The 21479-nt window shown below is 38.7% G+C and overlaps 1 protein-coding gene across 1 annotated transcript in view; it reads left to right on the plus strand.

Moving 5' to 3' along the window:
* The first annotated feature begins 232 nt into the window (after positions 1-232).
* Positions 233-21479, plus strand: part of RECK (reversion inducing cysteine rich protein with kazal motifs) — a 48942-nt gene continuing 27695 nt past the window's right edge. The window contains exons 1-6 of the mRNA XM_027662846.1: positions 233-249; positions 5081-5155; positions 9365-9401; positions 13377-13462; positions 15101-15148; positions 16151-16192. Coding sequence (XP_027518647.1) covers positions 5153-5155; positions 9365-9401; positions 13377-13462; positions 15101-15148; positions 16151-16192 — 216 coding nt within the window. The 5' untranslated portion in view covers positions 233-249; positions 5081-5152. The remainder of the gene's footprint in view (positions 250-5080; positions 5156-9364; positions 9402-13376; positions 13463-15100; positions 15149-16150; positions 16193-21479) is intronic.

Genomic DNA, 21479 nt, shown 5'->3' on the forward strand with positions numbered 1-21479 from the left:
TTGTTCAAGCACTAAACCTGATTATGATTAAATTTATGTTTATCTCTGATTGTACTAACAAAGTTTTTACTTTAAATTGCACTTCTCCCTCCCTGATATATCTAGAGAATACAACCAAATCTTCTTTCAGTTTTCAAATTGTTGGGCCAAACACGGAAAAGTTTGCAGTTTCCTTGCATAAAATATTCTTCCAATCCCTATAATAATTCTTGCAGCCCTTCCAGCAGAAGTTTATCTCTTTGAATACAGGTAAGCAAAACTGTACATGGCATTATACATGAAAGTATAGCACTCAGCCTTAAAAACTGTATTTAAACTCAGACGTAAGTAAGAGAAAGAGATCCATTCCTATATATAAAAAAATTAAATGGTAGATTTAGTGTCTGCATTGATATGGTATTTGGAATAATCTGTCCAATTCTTTCTGCTGGTTCATTGGTTTGAAGTTCCTAGCTTAGCATGTGAATTCTGGTTAGCTCTTCAGCTTTTTACTGTCAAATTCCATCCCAATTCTGTTATACTGGTTCTAATTTTTGCATATTTTTCTGTGGGTTTTGTAAGATACTCTGATCTTGCCTCATCTGGATGACCCCTCTCTAGTCAGATAATCAGTATATTCAGAGTCTTTGTGGTGAGAGGTTTATAACAAGTCTAAAGCAAGACTGGTGCCTCTCAGAGTGTTCTATAAGAGCTGGCTTAGTTAACTCACATTAGGCTGGTAGCATAATTTTCTGAGTGATCCTTTGATACAGGCAAACAGCTGGCTGAAGGAGCTGTCTGCTGTTTTTTACTGATTCTCATGTTCTGTTACTTAACCATTTTGTGCAGCTCGATTCAAATGCTTTGTCTGTGTTGAATCCATTTAGGAATATATTTGATACTTACCCTCTTACCTTAAATGTAAAATTTGTAGGATGAGGGTGTGCAAACACAAGGTGTGACTGTAAGGAAACAGAGTTGGCTGAATTGCCTTTTTCCATCTTTCCAAATACCTTTTCTAAAATATTTGCCATGCAGTTGTTGCCTTGTCAGTACCACCACACTGTACTATCCTGACCTGATAATTTACTAATAATTTTTTAAAAGTGTTTTCCTCCAGGATTTGGTTGTTTAAGCCATAAAACACTGCAGTTGCTTGCCAGGATTGGCAGGGAAAGGGAATAAGCTTGTCCCCATATTTCTATTTAAGTAATGCTTAGGCAATGCCTGTGACCAGGGTACACAGACAGAAATTTGGGCATTGACACAGCCAGTTGCTGTGAAGAGTGTCATTAGCAAGTGCAGAAGTACTGAGGTACTTCTGAGGTGCCTGAGACTGGGTGCACCTGTTGTGCCCAGGAGGATAGTCCCTGGTGCTGTCTGGGCAAACACTCATGACATGGTGGAGGGCTTGACCCGGAGGGAGCTCTTGAGGAAAATGTGACCAACCACATCTTGGGCTGTGGGGAAAAGCTGGTGTCTCTCCTTGAGACGGTGACACTTCAACTGTGGGAGTCATGCCCTGGTCAGCTTCCTGAATTGTCGTATAAGTTGAGGATTGAAGCATTGCCTCAGTGTAAATGGGGAGCTAGACAAGCTCTGTGGAGAATCTGCAAGGGCAGTAGCCTGGACTATGCATCGCATAGAAAGAAGGATGGCCAGAGGCTGTGCTTAGTGGAGAATGAAAGTTTTTGTGGCTCCTCACAGCAGGAAGAAATTTCTCAGTCTGTCTTGGATATGCACTTATAGAATAGGTTTGGGGCCTTAGAACAGGTGAGGAGAAACAAGCTTCACTGGGGAGCCATCTTGGCCTAATCAACAGGTTGTAAACAACAGCACCAGGCAGAAGACTCCCTCCTGCGGGGGATGGAGGCATTCATCTGCAGATTAGACTTCCTGTCTGAGGTGTCTTGGTTTTTAGGGGCTCAGATCTAGGATGTTGCAGGAATTACGAGGCTTTTTGGACCCTCAGACTGTTATCCATTGTCTGCTCATCTACACGGACACCAGTAACTACAGGCCAGGGACTAGGGTGAAAGGCACAGGAGACCCAGTGATGTCCTTCTTGATCCTGCCGATTAAGGAAAAAGGCTTGATTAAGAGGAAGGATTTCTGCTAACTAGTAATTCAGCTACTGTGAGCCCTTTGAAAAAGAAAACTTGGATTACAGGTTTGTTTTTCAACTAACATGATTCAAACATTCTTAGTAAGTATTATTCCACTCTTAGCTTTAGTATCATCTCCTGTTCATGATTATTTGATTAAGTATGTCAGATATCGTAGCAAGAAATATGTGGTTCTCTCTTTCTTTAACTGACGTTTTTTTCGTAAGTTTATTTCTGGGAAGTTTCATAATGATAAATTTCCTGGCAGCATTCATCTCTGTACCGCTCCAGAGGTCTCTATCCGCATCCTTCTCCAAGCATAAGGACAGTCCATCCCAGTCCCCAGGAAAGCACGTTAATGTTTCAAGAATCTGATGTGGCTAAACAGAGACGTAAGTCATGAACAAGCTCGAGTGAAGAAAGGCTGCAGTATAGAGAAGATAGAAGCAGGGAAGGTTTTACAAGAAGAATTTAGAGTTTGCTGAAGCAAGTAAGGTTATGCTGGGAAAGACAAAGCTCAGCTGGAATTGAGACTTGTAGAGGATGTCAAGGGCAACTAGACTTTAACCACTATGGTAGTAGGTAAAGGCTGAAGAAGGAAAAATGTGCAACTGTTGCCGAAGGCAGCATATGATTTAGTGTCAGCAAACACAGATAGGGCAGAGGTACTGAATGCCTTCTTGCTTTGTTGACAAGATCTCCCAGTCCTCTGTGCATAGGGATGAGGTACAAGGAGATGTACTACCAGTAATAGGTGGTGGATGAATTGGGAATTACTTGACCCATACATGTCCATGGGACTAGATGGCCTGCATCTGAGGATGCTGAGAGAGCTGGCTGGTGTCACTGCAAGGTTACTTGTTCTCTGTCATCTTTGAAACATTGTGGAATTTGAGGGAAGTCCCCAGTGACTGGAGAAGGACAGTGTACCCATCTTCAAAACCAACCAATCAAACAAACAAAATACCCCAAAGGCTGGTGCCCAATCCAGTAAACTACAGGCTATTCATCTTCTCTTAAATGCCTGTGAAGATCATGGACAGAGTCCTCTCAGAACACATCTCTGAGTGTGCAAGGGGTAAATCGTGCCTGACAAACCTGATTGCCTTTGATAATAAGGCTGGATTTCTGGATGAGGGGAAAGGAGTGGATGTCATTTGTGTTGACTTTAGCAAGGCTTTCAACACTGCTTCACTCAGTATTTTTATATCCATTTTAGGATCATATGGTTTTGATGAATGGACAAATAGATGAGTAAAAAACTGGTTGTATAATCAGGCTCAGAGGTAGAGGTTAATGGGTCCTAAGTGGAATACAAAAGGTGTCTGTCCTGTTCAACATCTTTATTAACAACCTGGAGGAGGTGACAGATTTGACTGTTATTGAGTTTTTAGGCGATATGAAGCTGAAAGGAAGCATTGGTAATCTTAATGGAAGGACTGTAATCCACAGGGACTTGGATAGATGAAAGGAATTGGCCAAAAGGAACTTTATGAAATTCAACAAGAACAAATGCAAAATCCTGCACCTGGGAAGAAAGAATCATTTGCAATGAAATGAGTTGGAGATTGATTCTCTAGAGAGCTGATTTGCTGAAAAAGGACCCAGGGGTTCTGATAGACAGAAAGCAAGCTGAGCATGAGCCAGCAGTGTCCTCCAACAGTAAAGAAAGCATCCTGGGCTATAATCCCCATTTAGGCAGCACTTCCTGGCCACACTTAGAATGCTGTGTCCAGTTTTGTTCCCCCTCTTACAAGAAAGACATCCATTACCTGGAAAAAGTTAGCAGAGTCACCCAGGGGAACAGGGTGCCCCCTCTGGAGAAGCTGAGGAAGAAGGAGCACCTCAGAGCAGCCTTCTGATACCTGTAGAAAGATTGCTCAGAAGACAGAAACAGGCTCTTCACAATGGTACACAATGTGAGGACAAGAGAGAGCAGTCATAAATTGAAACCAGAGTTCCAACTGGTTATGAGGAATAACTTTTCCACTGTGAAAACAGAGAGGCTGTGCATTCTTTATCCTCAAACCTGACTGGATAGAACACTGAGCAACATGGTCTGGCCTCATAGTTGACCCTTCTTTGAGCAAGAGGGATCTTCTAAGATCCCTTCTAATCTGAATTATTTTATTGTTCTATGACCTCAGAAGACTCAAAATACTACTGCAGTTCTTTTTTTACTCTCATTTTGAAACATGTGCTTTTGCTCTCTTGGCATTCTTCGATAAATTTATCATTTTGCAAATTTAGAATAGAACTGTAATGTATTTCTCCTTCTGAAATGCATCTGTTTCAGTTTTTCGTGTAATTTCCAGTTTCATATCCCACATTAATAGATCTCTTTCCATCCCTCTTGTTGTCTAGTTTCTTGTTTTAATTTGTGTTTAATTAGACTACTAAAGGAACAACATCTTCAGCATCTTCAGTTGCATACCATCCAGTCTAATGAGCTTCTGGCTGTTCAGTTCACTTAGATGGTGCTTAAATTGTTCTTGCTGTGCTGTGGGTAGTATTCATTCCCCTGTTAGTTTTGGTAGTCTCTTTAACTAGTCTAGGTTTTGTTTATCTTTGTTCCACAAAAATTACTTGTTTCAGGTTTTTTTTGGAAGGAGTTTAGTTGCTTGATGTCACGTAATGTGTAGCAGAAGGTTAATTAAGTAAATAGAGCTGTATAGTATTTTGGTGTGTGGAGCAAAAATCCTCTATTTCATACTGGCCCTTTACATTCAGTAGAAACTTTTTGATCAAAGTGCTTGAGGAGGAAATTCTCATTCACTGTAAATATAAAAATTGCCTCTTTATAAAAAGCACAACATATCTGAAAGACTACAGATCTACAAAAGAAAATTTCAACTTTGTATCATATGGATACTAATGGTTAGCCAAAGTTCTCAGAGTTGATAGTAGAGAAACTAAAACTGGTGAAATCAGATGAAAAAAGTTTTTGATGTGCAGTTATATTCTCTATGTTTTAAGGTGTGTTTTGTTTCTAACAGATTTTGTCTTCTAAGAGTGATTCCCGTTTGAAGCACTTACTGCAGCGAGCACCTGAGTATTGCCCAGAATCAATGGTAAGGCTTGCTAGAAAAAATGTTATAATGAGATTTGATCCTCAAAGTAGGATTATTTTTTTTGTAAAGCCATCATATATTATGCTACTTGCAATAAGGTGGCTTCTATAAGCTATAAAATGCAATGAAAATCTTATCTGTGTTGTAAGAAATTGTGCTGAGTGATTGTTACTTGGATGTCGATGGCAGCAACTTGAATTAGATCATATGTTCCAGCTTGTGTATGGGACAAAGCCGTGAGGTCTTGGTTGGGCTGAGGCAAGGAGGCCCACATAGCTGCACTGAATTGTTTATGGCTTTATCTGAGAAACTGAGGTAATGCTTTTGTTGGATAAGTAAGATTATGGTTTCCTAAAAGTTCTTTAGTATTTCACTAAAAAGATGAAGAATGTAATCTGCTCCTTGTCTAAGGGGTGATCTAATTGGGGAATAGATAAGTACTATCATTCAGACTGTAAATTTTAGTGTCTTATCTCTTGGCAACATAGAATATCTGAATACATTTGCTATCTGAAAAGTCTGCTTTCTTCTTGCAGTTTTTGTTACTTCTGAACAGTATCAATTCTGTTTCCAGCTAGCCTAGAGCATATGCTCAGCTCGAATGGGCATTGTGTAGGAGTACTACGTCTGGGAATAACATTTTATAATTCACTTTGCAAGACTGTGTATGCTTATAGATCCTTTTCTTCTGTGTGTCAAAGTTCCTTCAGCTTTTTTTTTTCTGTAGATCATCAAATCTAAGGTCCTGGAAAGTTATAGACAGCTGATGTTATGAGTAAAATCTGGCATGAAAACATATTGGTGAATAGCATTTGTTTTGGTGCTGGTTTTCTTTATCTTTCATTCCTTGATAAGAAGAGTAGAATCTTGCTTATATAGTGGAGAAGTGCATTTTATAAGACAGGATTGGAGAGTATCTGAAAGGGGGAAAAATGGTTGACACGATGATTTTTTTAACTCCCAATTACTGTCTTTATAAATGGCAAGTTTGCTGCCCAGGGTGGATCTTAAATGAATATCACTGAATTGAACTAATATTTATAAACTTTTGCAAAAGACATCTAGACATCTAGATATAAAATAGTTAACAGTTCAATTTAATACCGTATTTACTGTTCTCAGATATCATTTGTCTTTGTTGGAGAGGTGTTCTGGTGCCATTACACAGATTAGCAGATAGGTTTAAATTTAATCAGATGGTCTATATTCTGGAGCACTGGTTACATTGTGTTGCGTATCTTCCTTCAAGTAAGATGATGGAAAGGATATTGCCTGGTATTAAGTAATAAAGTAACTGCCAACACAAGAAGTCATTTTTATCTGAGAATCATTTAGGTTAGAAAAGACCCTAAAGATCATTGAGTCCAATCATTAACCTGCTCATGGAATAAAGAAAGTCAACTGAATCAATGGGATGGAACTAGTAGTGCTAGAAGCTCTTTACCATATTCTTTTGATCTTGCTTTGGCTCTTGTATAAGTGGGAAACTCCCACAGATACAGAGGAGGACAGTTTTAGATCACATTTAAGGTCCCATGTGTTGGGTTGACCCTGGCTGGACACCAGTTGCCCACCAAAGCTTCTCTCATTCTTCTGCTCAGCTGGACAGGGAGGAAAAAATATAATGAAAAACTCATGGGTTGAAATAAGGAGAGGGAAGGGTCACTCACCAGGTACCATCAAGGGCAAAACAGACTTGATGTGGAGAAATTAATTTCATTTATCACCAATCAAAATTCAGAGTGGGATAATGAGAAATAAAGTGAAATCTAAAACCACCTTGCCCTCACCCTTCCCTTCTTGGGGAGGAATGTTGATCAGTTGGAAGGCAGGAGAACTCTGCAGAGGGACCTGGACAAACTGAAGAGATGGGCTGATACCAGCGGGATGAGGTTTGACAAGGCCAAGTGTGTGGTCCTACACTTTGGCCACAACAACCCCCTGCAGCGCTACAGGCTGGGCACAGAGTGGCTGGAGAGCAACCAGACAGAGAGGGACCTGGGAGTTTGGGTTGACAGGAAGCTGCTCATGAGCCAGCAGTGTGCCCAGGTGGCCAAGAAGGCCAATGGCATCCTGGCCTGGATCAGGAACAGTGTGGCCAGCAGGACCAGGGCAGTGATTCTTCCCCTGTACTCAGCGCTGGTGAGGCCACACCTGGAGTACTGTGTCCAGTTCTGGGCCCCTCAGTTCAGGAAGGATATTGAGGTCCTGGAGCAGGTCCAGAGAAGAGCAACAAGCCTGGTGAAGGGACTCAAGCACAAGTCCTGTGAGGAGGGGATGAGAGAGCTGATGTTGTTCAGCCTGGAGAAGAGAAGGCTCAGGGGAGACCTCATCACTCCCTACAACTCCCTGAAAGGAGGTTATAGCCAGGGGGATATCAGTCTCTTCTCCCAGGCAACCAGCAGTAGGACAAGAGAGCACAGTCTTAAGCTCTGCCCTCTTGGTTTAAGGGAGGTTTAGGTTGGACATTAGGAAGAAATTTTTTACAGAGAGAGTAATCAGGAATTGGAATGGGCTGCCCAGGGAGGTGGTGGATTCTCCATCCCTGGAGATTTTTAAAAAGAGACTGGATGTGGCACTTAGTGCCATGGTCTAGCAACCACAACAATGTTGGATCACAGGTTGGACTTGATGATCTCAGAGGTCTTTTCCAACCCGGTTGATTCTATGATTCTTCCTGGGCTCAACTTCACTCCTGACTTCTCTACATCCTTCCACTGAGCAGTGCAGAGCAGAGCATGGGGAATGGGGGTTATGGTCACTTCACTGGGTATTATCTCTATTGATCCTTCCTCCTTGTGCTCTTACCCTGCTCCAGCATGGGGTCCCACCCACAGGAGATGGTTCTTCAGGAACTGCTCCAACCTGAGTCCCTTCCACAGGGTGCAGCCCTTCAAGAACAGACTGTTCCAGTGTGGGACTCCCACAAGGCCACAGGACCTGTCAGAAAACTTGCTCCAATGTGGGCTGTTCTCCACAGGACCACAGGTCCGGCCAGGAGCCTGCTCCAGTGTGGGCTCTCTGCAGACTGCAGTTTCCTTCAGGGCACATCCACTTGCTCCAGCACGGGGCTGCAGGTGGATTTCTGCTCCACCGTGGACATCCCTGGTTTGCTGGGTAACAGTCTCCCTCACCGTGGTCTTCACCACAGGCTGCAGGGAGATCTGTGCTCTGGTGCCTGGAGCAGCTCCTCCCCCTCCTTCTTCACTGACCTTGTTGTCTGGAGGGCTGTCTCGCATATTCTCACTCTTCTCTCCAGCTGCAGTTGCGCAGTAGTTTGTACCCTTTCTTAAATATGCCATCCCAGAGGCACTGGTAACATCGCTGATGGGCTCAGCCCAGCTGGAGCCAGCTGGAACTGGCTCTGTCTGGCATGGGAGAAGCATGGGACATTATGTGACAGGTCGATTGTCTGACATGTAATTTCTTTTATACTAGCCCCAGTGTAAAGAGTCCCCTGTAATCAGCCTGGCTAGTAGTCTTGGTAATAACATTAATGAGAGAGATAAGGACAACAACTATTTGATAAGCTTTTCACCTTTTTTTTTTTCCCATCAAAAAAAAAAAAGGAACCATTTACAGAATTCTTCTGCCTAATATCATCAGCCTTTTAGCATGACCTGTGTTTAGAACCAGAAGTGCTTTGCAGTTGGGGTGAACCCAACAGCTCCCTGTTGTAACTTCTTATGTTAGTAAACTTTACGTATGCAACTCCTTCTTCCATGTGTCTGTCTTTCCCTGAAACTAATTTCTCTGGTCTCTGGGATACTTTAAAACCTTTTTTTTGTTAGTTTTCTGTGTGATTATTTAATTGTTTGGGGTATTTTTAAGGTGATGGAAAGGAATACTAGGGCAATAAGTTTCTTCAGAGACTTGATCTTAGATAAATCTTATTCATTGTCTAAGTTGCTATTTAGTTCTCTAAACACTGGTGGAGAAAGTTGACTAGCTAGTGTATTCCAGGTAATCACAGTATGTTCTGCATCTGCAAAAATGTTGCTATTGATTCCACAGTCTGTGGAGAACAGAAGGAAGTGGTACTCAACTTCTGTCTCATAGCACTTCTTCAAAAGATGTTTAAATGTAAGAATTCTTCCAGTCAATTATTTTAAACCCAGTGAAAAAATGCTGAAAATGGCAGTTTGAGTCTGCTAGAAACCCTCTTATTCTATTTACTTACATTTGTTTAATTGCATTTTTACTTTTCAGAGAGAAGTGTGGGGTTGTATAAATTCTTCTTTGCCAGGTAAGATATACCAATTTACAATTGAATCATGTTGCTTTTTTGCTATATACATATTTTGATTTTGTGTCCTCCAACTGCACCTATAGGTTTCATGATAATTTAACTTCCATTATGCTTCTATTATAAACTGTATTTGGTGTCTAGTTTCCTTTAGTATACACTGAGTTTCCTGTGCATTTTATTAATACTTCTTTCCTTTTACTAGTTAGAAAATATTTAATATTTTGGCCAAACTGCTGGGCTCAAAGGTTTGTGATCAGTGTCACAAAGTGCAGCTGGAGGCGAGTATCCCAAGGGTTGATGCTGGGTCTAATCCTGTTTAACATCTTCATTAATGATGGAGGCAGAGTGCACCCTCAGTGTATTTGGAGGTGATGCAAAATTGAAAGGAGAGGTTGCTAGACCAGATAATTGTGCTGCCATTCAGAGGGATGTTTATTAGCCAGAGAAACAGGCAGACAGGAACCTCTTGAAGTTCAGAAGAGGAAGTGCTAAGTCCTGCACCTGGTGAAGGCCCCATGCTCCACAGCACACAGGAGGCTGACCCAGCTGGAAAGCAGCTTTGTAGAACATACCTGGGAGTCCTGGTGGACTGCAAGTGGAATATGATCCAGCAATGTGCCTGTGTAGCACATTGGCCAACAGCACTCAGACTGCATTAGGAAAATGCTGCCAGCAGATCAAGGGAGCTCATCCTTCCCCTCTAGTTAGCATTGGTCAGACCACATCAGGGATTTTGTGTCCAGGTCTGAGCTTCTTAGTACAAGAAAGCTATGAGCACATTAATGCAAGTTCAGCAAGGAGACATTTTAAGGTGATTAAGGGGCTGGACCGTATACGAGGGCAGACTGAGAGAGCTGAGAGGCTGTGTTATGCAACTAGATGATCTTTTATAGTTCAGGAATCTGTGTTGTACAGATGAATTTGATGAATTATCAGAACTATGGACTCCAGTCAATTAATTATACACTGAAGATGTATTTTCATCTAGAAATGCACACACCTTAATTACCTTGATGACAAAATATATTTTTAAGTGGCTGTATTAAGATTGGAGTTCAGTGTTTATGAAAATGCGACCACTTGCCAAGAAAATGCTAACTACAGCTGAAACTTATCAGCCTTCTTAATTTGGCGTGTATTTGTAGTTTGCTTCATTCTTTTATCACAATTTAGTTTAGTTCCAGTATGTCTGAAAAACACAGGATCTGTATTGCACAAAATATGGGTGCCTGATTAGTCAGTGGTGATTCACTGGTGACTGTTCAGTGGTGACATTGCCCCTAAAGCTGTACAGCTATTACTAATCATGTGTTTCTCCTGGATACAGCTAGTTATTGCAGCAGAGATTTCTGGAAATCTTGTTTTCATACTGCACATGATATGCCTTACAATATCAATCCTAGTAATAAACATTCTACCAAACATTATTGTTCTGATTGAAAGGAGTCTCCAGCTGGAAATTTATGCGGAAACAGCCAATATGTTCTTTTATGCCTAAACCAGAACCTAGCGAGTAGTTGATTTGGCAATTAACTGTACATATGTAGTTAAACCCATGTGCCTGATTTCCATGTAGACAAGCATTTACTTTTGGAACTTGTGTGAAACAATGCATCAAATTCCAAATTTTTGAACAGTGATTACAAGCTGCTCATGTGTGCACAACAGCCATCTCTTTGACACTTTCAAAAAGATGCTCAACCTCTGAATAACTAATCCTGCCCCCCAGCTGTAGAAGTGAAAGGTGAGCTGAATTTGCAGTTTTCATGACCTTCACAGCTGCTTTGAACTAGTGTTAATTGGAAAGCTGAGCCAATACTCTGAATAGATGTAAAGAGGATTTCAACAGACCAATAGATTGCTGGACTACAGTGTCTGCTGAAGGTCTGTACCGTTCAGATGGTACAAGGCCACTTCAAACTGACAGAATACAGGCTACAACCAAAAGCTGTTCTACACCTTTGCTCCTCTGCTCCCTCCACCTGCTATGCAGTGCTGTTACCTTACTTATGTAAAGCATTAAGGTTTTAATTTTTATTTTAATAACTCTGTTATGTATTTTAATTTCCTAGGGAAATATGTTCATTTAGTAAAGATTTTGCTTCTCCTTTATAAATTTGCCATTTGTGCATTTTCTTAATTTGCCCATCAGAATGTCATGAAAGACGGATACTGTTAAGACTTTCTATGTTACCCATGTTTGTAAAGATGACCAGTAGTATTTTAAGGGCAATTTTCTTAATGATAAAAAACAACTTGTCATTGTTTTCCATTGATTGCAATTATTTTTATTTACTTTTTTTCCCCAGTGTTTTCTTATCATTTGAATTTAAGATCATTGGTCTTGCTCCTAGCTCTTTCAGTTCCCTTTTTTAAAGCTAAACATCCCTTGTGACTCTTCTGAATAGGCATTTCTGCTAGGCTTAAGAGCACTTTTTAAAATTAAGTTGCTCATTCTTTTACTTTCTACTTTGTATTTCTACATAAAGAATATAATTTGTGCACGTAATAAAGTACTGCTTAGATTTTAAAATATTCATAGCAAAAATGAGTGATTCATTTTAGTTAAATAATTCTACTTCCAGCCCTAAGAAAAAGAGTGTAACAAGTTTGTCACAGCTGCTGGGCAGCTGCATAGGTCAAACCTTCCCTTTAATTATTTCTGTCTTTAAAGTTACATGAGAAATAGATTCAGGAATGCGGTTTTGTTTTATTTCTGATGTCTTGAAAGTCTTAGAAAATCTGTGTCTATGAATAGATTAAGACAATGAAACAACTTAGGGCAGCAGTTTGCTTTTCTGTGTAACTTTATCATAAGAAATGAGGATAATGGCAATAGTGAAGTAAATGGATTAAGAGAGACAGGAAGATGTGAAACTTTTATAGGAGAAATTTCTGGATATGAAATCATGTTCTTGGGGAGATAAACGACAGAAGCAGCATTGTGGGTTAACGCCAGTAGGCAGCTAAATACCACACAGCTGTTTGCTCCTTCCCCCACCAGTGGCACAGTCAGAAGGGCAAAAGTGAGAAAACCCATGGTTTGAGGTAAAGACAGTTTATAATTTTAAAATGGAACAGAACAAAAGCAACAAAAAAGAAAAGGAAAAAAAAACCCCAAACCCAAGAAAAGCAAGTGATGCAAAAGAAAACAATTGCTCACCACCAAATGACTGATGCTCAGACAGTTCCCAAGGGTTGGCAGCCACCTCCAGCTTTTGTGGCTGAACATGATGCCATGTGGTATGGAATATCTCTTTGGTCAGTTGGGGTCAGCTGTCTCGGCTGGGTCCCCTGTCAACCTCCTGTGTACCACCAGCCTACTTGTGGGTCCATATGAAAACCAGAAAAGGCGCTGATGCTGTCTGTGTTAGCAGCAACTAAAACATCCCTGTGTTATTGACAGTGTTTTAGTCAGAAATCCAAAACACAGCCCCATACAAGCTCTACTGGAGAAATTTAACTCTATCCTGACCAAAACCACTACAGGAAGCTTGAAGAAAAATAAGGGATCATATTCTGCGTTGACAAAGTTGGTTGAAAAATGTGGTATTGCAACCAACAACAGGATGCATCTCTAAGAGATAATGTTGCTAATTTTAATTATTTTTTCCTGGGATTTTTTTGTCTGTTTATATTTCAGATTAGATAAATTATCCCAATCTAATACTTCCATTGAACAAAATAGAAATTGAACTATTGAAAATAGTTTACACATAAAGCATCTTTAAACTCGGTGTATGGAAGGTACTTCATTAATTGCCAGGTTCAGCACTTATGAAAGCACGTACTTGTTCTCTTCTTGCTTAAAGTTGGTTTGGAGTTCCAATAAAAATCAAATCTGTAAATAGGCTTCTTGAATGAGAACAAGATTATCAAATTTGAAAAGGAACTGACTCACATAGAGGGAAGGGAAAACAGTGGCATAGTTTCTCTTTCTACTCTAATATGTCTGTCATCTTATTTTCCAAGGAGTTTTGAAGAAGTCTGATGGGTGGGTTGGTTTAGGTTGCTGTGAGCTCGCTATTGCTGTGGAATGTCGGCAAGCGTGTAAACAGGTAAGGCTTTCTGACTTACTGATGGAATCCGTAAAGGTTCTGAAGCTCTCTTTGGTAATGCTAAACTTAATTCTTGAATTTTTTGTCATGGTATCTACATAAAAGTTGTTACTTTAAAATAATGCTGAGTGGAAGGCAATGTATGGCTCTTTCTAGGCTCTCTTTTTTTTGCAGGGTCATGTTTAGTGATGCCACGTTGTAGTTACTGCCCCAAATAGATTTTTGTGTCTCTTCAAAGAGGTTTTTGTTCATCAGATGGAAGAAAGGGTTTTTTTGGTGTTAATAGTAACAGTATTTTTGTCAAGTAAAAGTTTTAAGCATAATACATACATTTAAAAATTACCTTTTTATTAAAAAAGTGTGAATAATTTTGGGATTATTTTTTCCCCCAAAATATATACTTGTGACTTTAAGAACATCTTCAGAATCGAAGAGCATATTCTTATCTATCATCATCCTTGTATCTCAGTTGTGGAGCACATATGTACTTAAAATTCAAAGTTGTGTCTTAATCTTGACCCAGCAGCCTACTGTAAGTTGTTGTCATAAAAAAACCCAATGCTACTTTCACCTGAAAGCATAACATTAAAACTATATGACAGGAGATGAGCCATGAGTACCTAGAGTAGTGTGATAAAGAGATGAGGAGTGAGTAAACAAACTGGGTACTTTTGATCTTCTGAAAATAAGATACACGTATTTGTTGTCAAATTCATTTTCTATCAAAGTTTTCAAATTTGTCTTAATGTTTAAGTGTTTTCCAGACCCGATTAAAACACTTCTATTTATTGCAGTGTCCTATGAAATTCTATTAATTTGATTTTATGATCGTTACATCATTTCTCATTATTCTCCGAATCAGATGCTGTATCATTTGATTGCAGACTCTGCTGTCTCAGAATCTTGGCTGTATTTTGTACTTTAGCAGACCCTGGTTAAAACATTTTCTATTCTTTTCATTTATACTCATATACCAATGCTTCCCAAATATTAGGGATAATGGGAAATATTTGGATTTTAATTTTGATTCTTGAAACTTGAGGGGGTTTTGGAGGCATTTTGAAGAAGGTGATATAGGTCCAAGGTCGGACTTTACCCAGGTGTTTTAAATTATTGGAGTAACATGTTAGTAGTAATAACAGTTTTGAATATCTGCCATATGAAAAAGGAGCACGAAATACTCTATAGAACAAACTGATCTGCAGTTTGAAGGGAGAATATCTGCAATTCAGTTTGACAGTAGGAACCGTAATACTGTACATACAAGAGAAAGGAGATGGGAAAGGGACATTAGCATGCAAAATAGGGAGATCTTTATGCTCAAATTCTTCCATTTCCTAAATACTTCCTGTGTTCTGCTCTATCTGATAAACCTTTCACAAAAACAAACTTGCCTTATATCGACTAACTTGGTGCAGAAATAGGAAGTTTTGGGTTTTAATTAAATGTATTGACAGTCATGGTTTCTGCTTTCTTTAAAAAAAAGCTTTAGATGAGTTCTTTAGGTTCTTAAAGGAACATTTAAATCAACCATGAACCCATGGTTGTCACAGTTAGTGTAAAGGTAGAATTGTCTTTATTTTGCAACATGATTTTACTATTTTCTGCTACAAATGGAGAAATTTATCTGTCTTTCAGGCTTCTGCAAAAAATGATGTTTTAAAGGTCTGCAGGAAGGAATATGAGGTATGTGTTTGTGTCTGAACATATCTGACTAAAAATCAATGGTTTTATAAATTCTGTAAAAAGTATACTGTAGAAGAGGGAAAGTCCTGTCTTATTTCTTGATATGCTCATTTTCATCCAAATGTAAATCACCTCTCACTACATTTTTTTGTAAAAGTGTAAGTGTCCTCTGTAAAAAGGTCTTGGTTTTTATATCTTAATTTCAATGAAAAAGTTGCAACTTTCAAACTGGAGGCATGGCTTCCCAGAAAGTTTATTTCATAGGAGTTTTGATCAAAGACAGCATTCATTGTGGTCATTCATTCTGTCAGAAACTTTTCAGCTTCAACAGTGAGAGAGTCAGCTTAAAAGTGACCTAAAGAAATAAATTTAGGAAAGAATAGCCTTTTAAGTATCTTAATGTAAAACATTTCAAATATATAACTCTTTTGTAACATCAGTGAAACTGTTAATGCTTGCAATTATTTTTACTGTCTGCTCATAGAATTAATTATTAGGGTATCTTCAAAAATCTGCCTTTACCTGTGTTCTTTTTAACACAGTGTGTAGAATTGCTATTCTGCTAGGGCTGCTTTTCTTTTGATCTGTTTCTTAATTAAGAGTCAGATTCCTCCTGCCCCATTTCCTTCTGCCCTGAATTAGGTAGTCCTGCATCAGTTCTGCTCATAATCAACAATTCAGGATATCAGGCAATTTTCTGTTCTCTTGATTTGAGCAGAATTGGAGCAGCTTTCCTGTTTTTTTTCCAGGAAGCAGTAAATTGCTTTTTTATTTTATTTTATTTTTCCTTTGGTCCTTTTATCTAAACAATCTACAGAGTATTTTCCTAGACTCTTCATTGTTGAACTTAGCATAGACTGTTCTCTTAAAAATGAATTTTCATTTTAAGTAGTTCTGTCTCCTGTCATGCTATGATATGCTATACTCTCAACATCTGCAAGCTTCTCCTCTGTTATGCTGGTCTGTTTCCTTCTTTTTTTCTGGTTTTCTGCATTGCTGTAGGAGGTTGGCCAATATGGGTTGAAGGAGAACGTGAGAGGAAAGGTAAGAGAAAAAAGAATGACTTCAAAATGGTGATAGTCATCTTATTTATTTTACCAGTTTTTATCTGGAAGTTTGAAAAGTGGGTTCCTTGCAATTAATCAAGAGTGATCTTGCTGTTGTTGTACAGAAAACCTTAACGCTTTCTATCTCTGCAACACTAAAAGAGAAAGAGAGGGAGAAAAATTATAGTAGAAGGAATCAGTCTTCAGGCTGGTGGAGAAGGAAAGAACTTTTATAATGCGGACTAGGTGTAGTAGGTACAAATAGTGTGTCAGGGACAGAAATTAAGTATCTGATGTGGTAGATCATTAGTTATTACAGAGTTTTCTATGACAATGGGTATTACTATGTGTCCGAGCTTACTGGACAAAAAGTTGTACTTACAATGCTCTCAAGAGACTCCTTGGTTGTATAAAGTTCAAGGATGTTTTGCCCAAGATAGGAGATTCCACAAAATAGTTCTGGAGGGAACCTGCAGTTTCCCACACCCTAGACATTCTTTCTCCTTTCTTTAAAAAAAAAAAAAAAAAAAGTTCCTGGTGCTTTGGTGTGTGTGTCCTGCTCCTTCTGTAGTCTGTGAATAGCTTCTGTGTCTGTGACCAGTACCGTACTTTGCATTCGGTGGGGTCGGCTGGGGAAGACACTGAACTGGGGAAGAAGCGGCTACTTCAAACTGAAAGAGGTGACATGAGATCAGGAACAGCTTGTGAATCACATAAATACAATGCCATATATACTGTGTTTGCCTTTGTGTTTAAGAATTCGTACTTCGCTAAAAATGAGGATCCAACTTGAGAATTAGTTTACAGTATAGATCATAGTGCTTGTTCATCAGCTCTCAAGTCTGTTGCTGAGGTATTTAATATATAAGTACATGACATAAAAGTAAAAACTAGATTAATTAAGGGTGTAAAAGTGTAATTCCCTTTTTATAAACACTCTTGTAACTTCCCAGCTTTCTTAACTTTCTTATATACTCACATAATGATTTCCCAGAGGATTTTCACAAGCTGCCTAGAATAGTTGACTGAACTCTGCATAGTACTTATCTGTCATCTTTTGGGATTAGGGAAGCAACTTCATGAGTTACCCTTCATCTTCCACTGTTAGTGAGTGTGAAGAATGAGGTAAGTCTTCAAGGGCAGAACATAGGGTTCAGAGCATTGAAGAAAAACAAACTCCAAACAGGAGGCGACACCAAGTTTAGAAGTTGCTAAGCGGAGTCTCAGGTTGTATAGTAGCAGAATCACTTTAGCATTGGTGTACCAGCTTTTCACAAGATTAATTGAAGATGCTTTTTCTGCTGATCATATGTTTCTGGGTTACTTTTACTGTAAATATGTATGTTTCTTTTAATTTGGAGATTTTAGAAAACAATCGTGTTGGAATAAGCTATTAATTTTTGATCAGTGCATTGAAGATTGCATGTCCTGTTAAACAGCTTTTATTTTCAAGTAGCACTGCATACAGAAATGGATAAATTTAACACAACTTGCTGAGTATTTTTAAGTGTTACCAAAAGATATTTTATTTGCCTTCTTTTGAAGAATTTATTCTGATAGTCCTTTTTCCCATCTTCTGCCTCTCAGATACTCATTTTGTCATCTTCATTTTTCCTCTAGTTCTATGTATCTCAGCTCTCTTATCTTTCACTACTTCTTCCAGCTTTCTGCTATCCTGTTCATCTTCCTCTATAAAGAAGGTAGGTAATAGTCAAAGAAAGAAGAAAAAAAGAAGTGGAGACGGTATGGATTGTATGTAGGATTTTCTGACTTTCATATTTTAAAAGTTTCATGTAAAGTGGAGGGTCAGTTTTTTTAAAAGACTACATGGAATACGGGTAGCACTAAAATTTCCGTTAGATTGCAGCTCTTGAGTCTGTACACTGCATACTGCGAGTTCACCTCTCTGCACACTGAGAACTCCAGTTTTTACGTCATGTGTTCTGAATAAGACATTCAAACTTCTCTGGTTAATTTGGCACTAGGAGAGCTTTACTGCAGTTGAGCACTATTAACATCGGCCAAGTAGTCAAAATACAACTGGGAATTTCACCAGTTATTTGGCTTCTACTCTTAAAACTAGTTTTGATGCACAGTAGTGAATGCTTTTCATATCTCTGTCCTGTTTGAAGGTGTTTTTGCTCTCACAGATTTGAGCACTCTTTAGCCTAATCTGACTTTGGTTTTTTACAGTTTTTTAAACACAGAAACTTCAAATACAATGTCTGCAGCTTCAAGTGCTGTAATTCAGAGAAGTACTTACTGTGCTACAGTATTGGCTTGTCTTATCATTTAGGGTCATATGATCCTGCTTTATGCTGAGGTTTTAGTGAATGCTGACTACTAATTACTGCTGCTGAAAAATGCAGTCAGCAGTTTTTAGCCTGTATCTAATTGCTCAGAGACAATAGATAATAAGGAACTGTTTAGGACACTGTTTAGCTGAAGGTTCCTAAACAGTTTTAATGAACTACTAAGGCATTTGGAGTGTGTGTGGCCTCTGGAAGTACTGTTTTAGGAATTCAGGATGGACTCTGACACATTGTAGATAATGTTGTTGTCATCTGCTGGTTTCTTTTTGTCTCTCTTCTCTGTTGTTCAAAGAAGGTTGATAGAGCACTCTATCAACTCTTGCCAAAATTTAAGTTGCAGTGATTTTGTTCTACCTTGCTGTGCAAGTGTTCTCACTTCTTCACTGACTTACATAATTGAAAATCTTAGCGTTGTTAATTACTGCAAGCTTTTAAAGTTCTTAGAATGTTCATCAGCATTTGACACTTCAACTAACTCCACTAAAACTTAGTATGTCATCAGTTATTTTCTATCAATAAATTTGAAGATTAAATGAAGTCAAGGAGAGATTAGCGTGGTTTTCATTGCATAGAGTGTATTTTATTAAATTTACTAAATTACTAGTGTATTTGTTAACTGTAGATAATACTTAGAAATTAAGATGGCCTTAATTGGATAGGATCTAGATTCAAATATTTGCCGTGGTTAGGTTGCCCAAGCTGACAGTACTAAACTTATTTTTCTGCCAAAGTTAGTAGCATACAGATACCATGATACTTTTTAGGGAAGAAAATAATCTTTTTTGGGTTTTTAGCAGGATACCCTTTAATTTCTGGTATAAAAGAGCAGCTTCGCTGTCGTTTTTCATTCAAAACAGAAGAGGCAGCCATTTAGAATAAATATGCTTGTAATATGAAAGCATGTCTTACAATGCAGAGGACTTCTTCCTTCAGCAAAATGTTCTGTGCTGTTTGTGTTTGGGTGTGTGCATTTTTGTTTTTGAGCCGTTACCTGCAGCTGATGAGCTCCAAAAAGAGCGAAACCAGTTAGGTCCTGCAGTACTGGCTAAAATCTTTCTTCAAGAGGGTTCTGGTGAGGAAGACTGAACGATGTTCTCTGGTGGATAAACCTCAGTAGCCTTTTTCAATTTTCATAATACCAAAAAGAAATCTTTGAGACTTTTTTCTTTAAGGTGTACATGGTTCTGTTGCCCATGTCTGCCTGCCACTTTCCACTCCTTCTGTTTATAGTGTCGCTGACTTTAATAACCAGTTTCAGAAACATCTGTCTTTAAAAAAAAGAGAAGTCTGGAAGATGGGATTAATGCACCAGTAAAACAAATCACTATGTTTTTGTTTTAGAAATTTCAATATTGACATCTTTGTTCACTTAGTAATTTAATATTCAACACAAGTTGAAAATGGAACATGTGCACAGTATTGACTTTTTACCCTCATTTTCCTAAATCTTGATGACTTGGTTGTTCTTTTAAAAAGAACATCCTTTTCTCTTCTTTTGGTGTTTGTGTTTGGTTGGTTGATTTAGGTTTGATTTTCCTTACCTATATCTCTCTTTTATCTTTTGCTTTGTTTTCTCTCTCTCTTTCTGTTCTGACAGTTCAATAGCAGAAGGATGCTTGAATGGGAAAAAAAGCTTGTGATTTCTTAAATATGAGAACTACTTTATTAGAGATAGGCATCAACCTTGTGTTCTAAAATGAAATTATGGTTAGTAATTCAAATCAGACTGTCTAATGCTGTTACCAGCTTTATTTACAAACAGATGATTAGACATTAATTCTTGTTTTATATTCCCTCATGTCTCTATAGCTACATTCCTCACATGTGTACCTGTACTTTTTGGGTAACTGAACAGTTATCCAGACCTACACAAAAAGCAAAGTCATCACCCTCACATGCACTGTATTCTGTGGTGGCTACAGGCACTTATGGTTTTGTGAAATATGGTGAGTTGCTGTAATAACTCAGTGCAGCTGAAGTTCTTCCTGTGCCTTTCTGCAACTGCAATTTTTCCACACATGTTCCCTCCCAATGCTAGCCCTACAAATATACTTCTTACCTCTGGCATCTGGCAGGTCCTTCTAAAAATGGTATCTAAAAAAAGATTGTTCTATTCTATTCTAGCTTAGTGTTGCCTGTTGAAATTGGTAAATTAAAACACTAGGAGATGAGAAACATGAGTTTTCAGCAGGGCTACGGAGAAAGATCAGGTCATGAGAAGATGATGTAAAGGTGATGTAAAGGCATACACAAGACTGTACAACTGGGAACAGGGACAGAAGAGTTGTAAACAAGGTAGAAAAGAGAAGTAAGACCACCTCCTCCTAATAGAAATACAAGGACAATTACAGCAATTCAGCAGTCTGTGGAACTACAGTTTTAAAATACTTCTAAAATAAAAAGAATACTTACTATCTGGTTAGGGCATCCTGCCTAAATGAAATTGGTGTGTAAAATTGCTGTGAGAAGATAATTTTGTCTCAACTCAAACCCTTCCTTAGAGTAGGAACATTAGTAAACACCTTAATCTCCTCAACATTCTCCTCTCTTCTGTGTCCCTTGAGCTAACAAGGCCACTGACACTGGCCTGAACTGCTTTTTAATCACTTTTTTGTATCATTCAACTTTTAAGTATCATGACAGTTTTTATCTGAGTTTATAGCAGCATTACAGTATAAATCTAAGTATTGTTTCTGCTAACAGTGTGATCAACTACTTGGGTGTAACCATGACAGACAGACTTCAGACTTTCCAGCAGCCTTTACAGTCCCAGTGCATTAAGTAGTAAAGTTGCGATGTTGCTTTCTACCTGGCTGGTTTGTATGCCACCTTCTAGTGCTTGATACAGGGTGGGTGTGGAGAAGTCTAATTCCAGCAGCTTCTGAGGACAGTCAGTTTTGGGTCAGAGAGATGTTGTGCCTGGCAACTCCTATCTGAGAGTTGTTTCTCTTTTCATATATGAAAGGTCTCAAA

The sequence above is a fragment of the Corapipo altera genome, unplaced genomic scaffold (genome assembly GCF_003945725.1).
Source record: "Corapipo altera isolate COAL_440 unplaced genomic scaffold, ASM394572v1 359, whole genome shotgun sequence".
Classification (NCBI taxonomy): Eukaryota; Metazoa; Chordata; class Aves; order Passeriformes; family Pipridae; genus Corapipo; species Corapipo altera.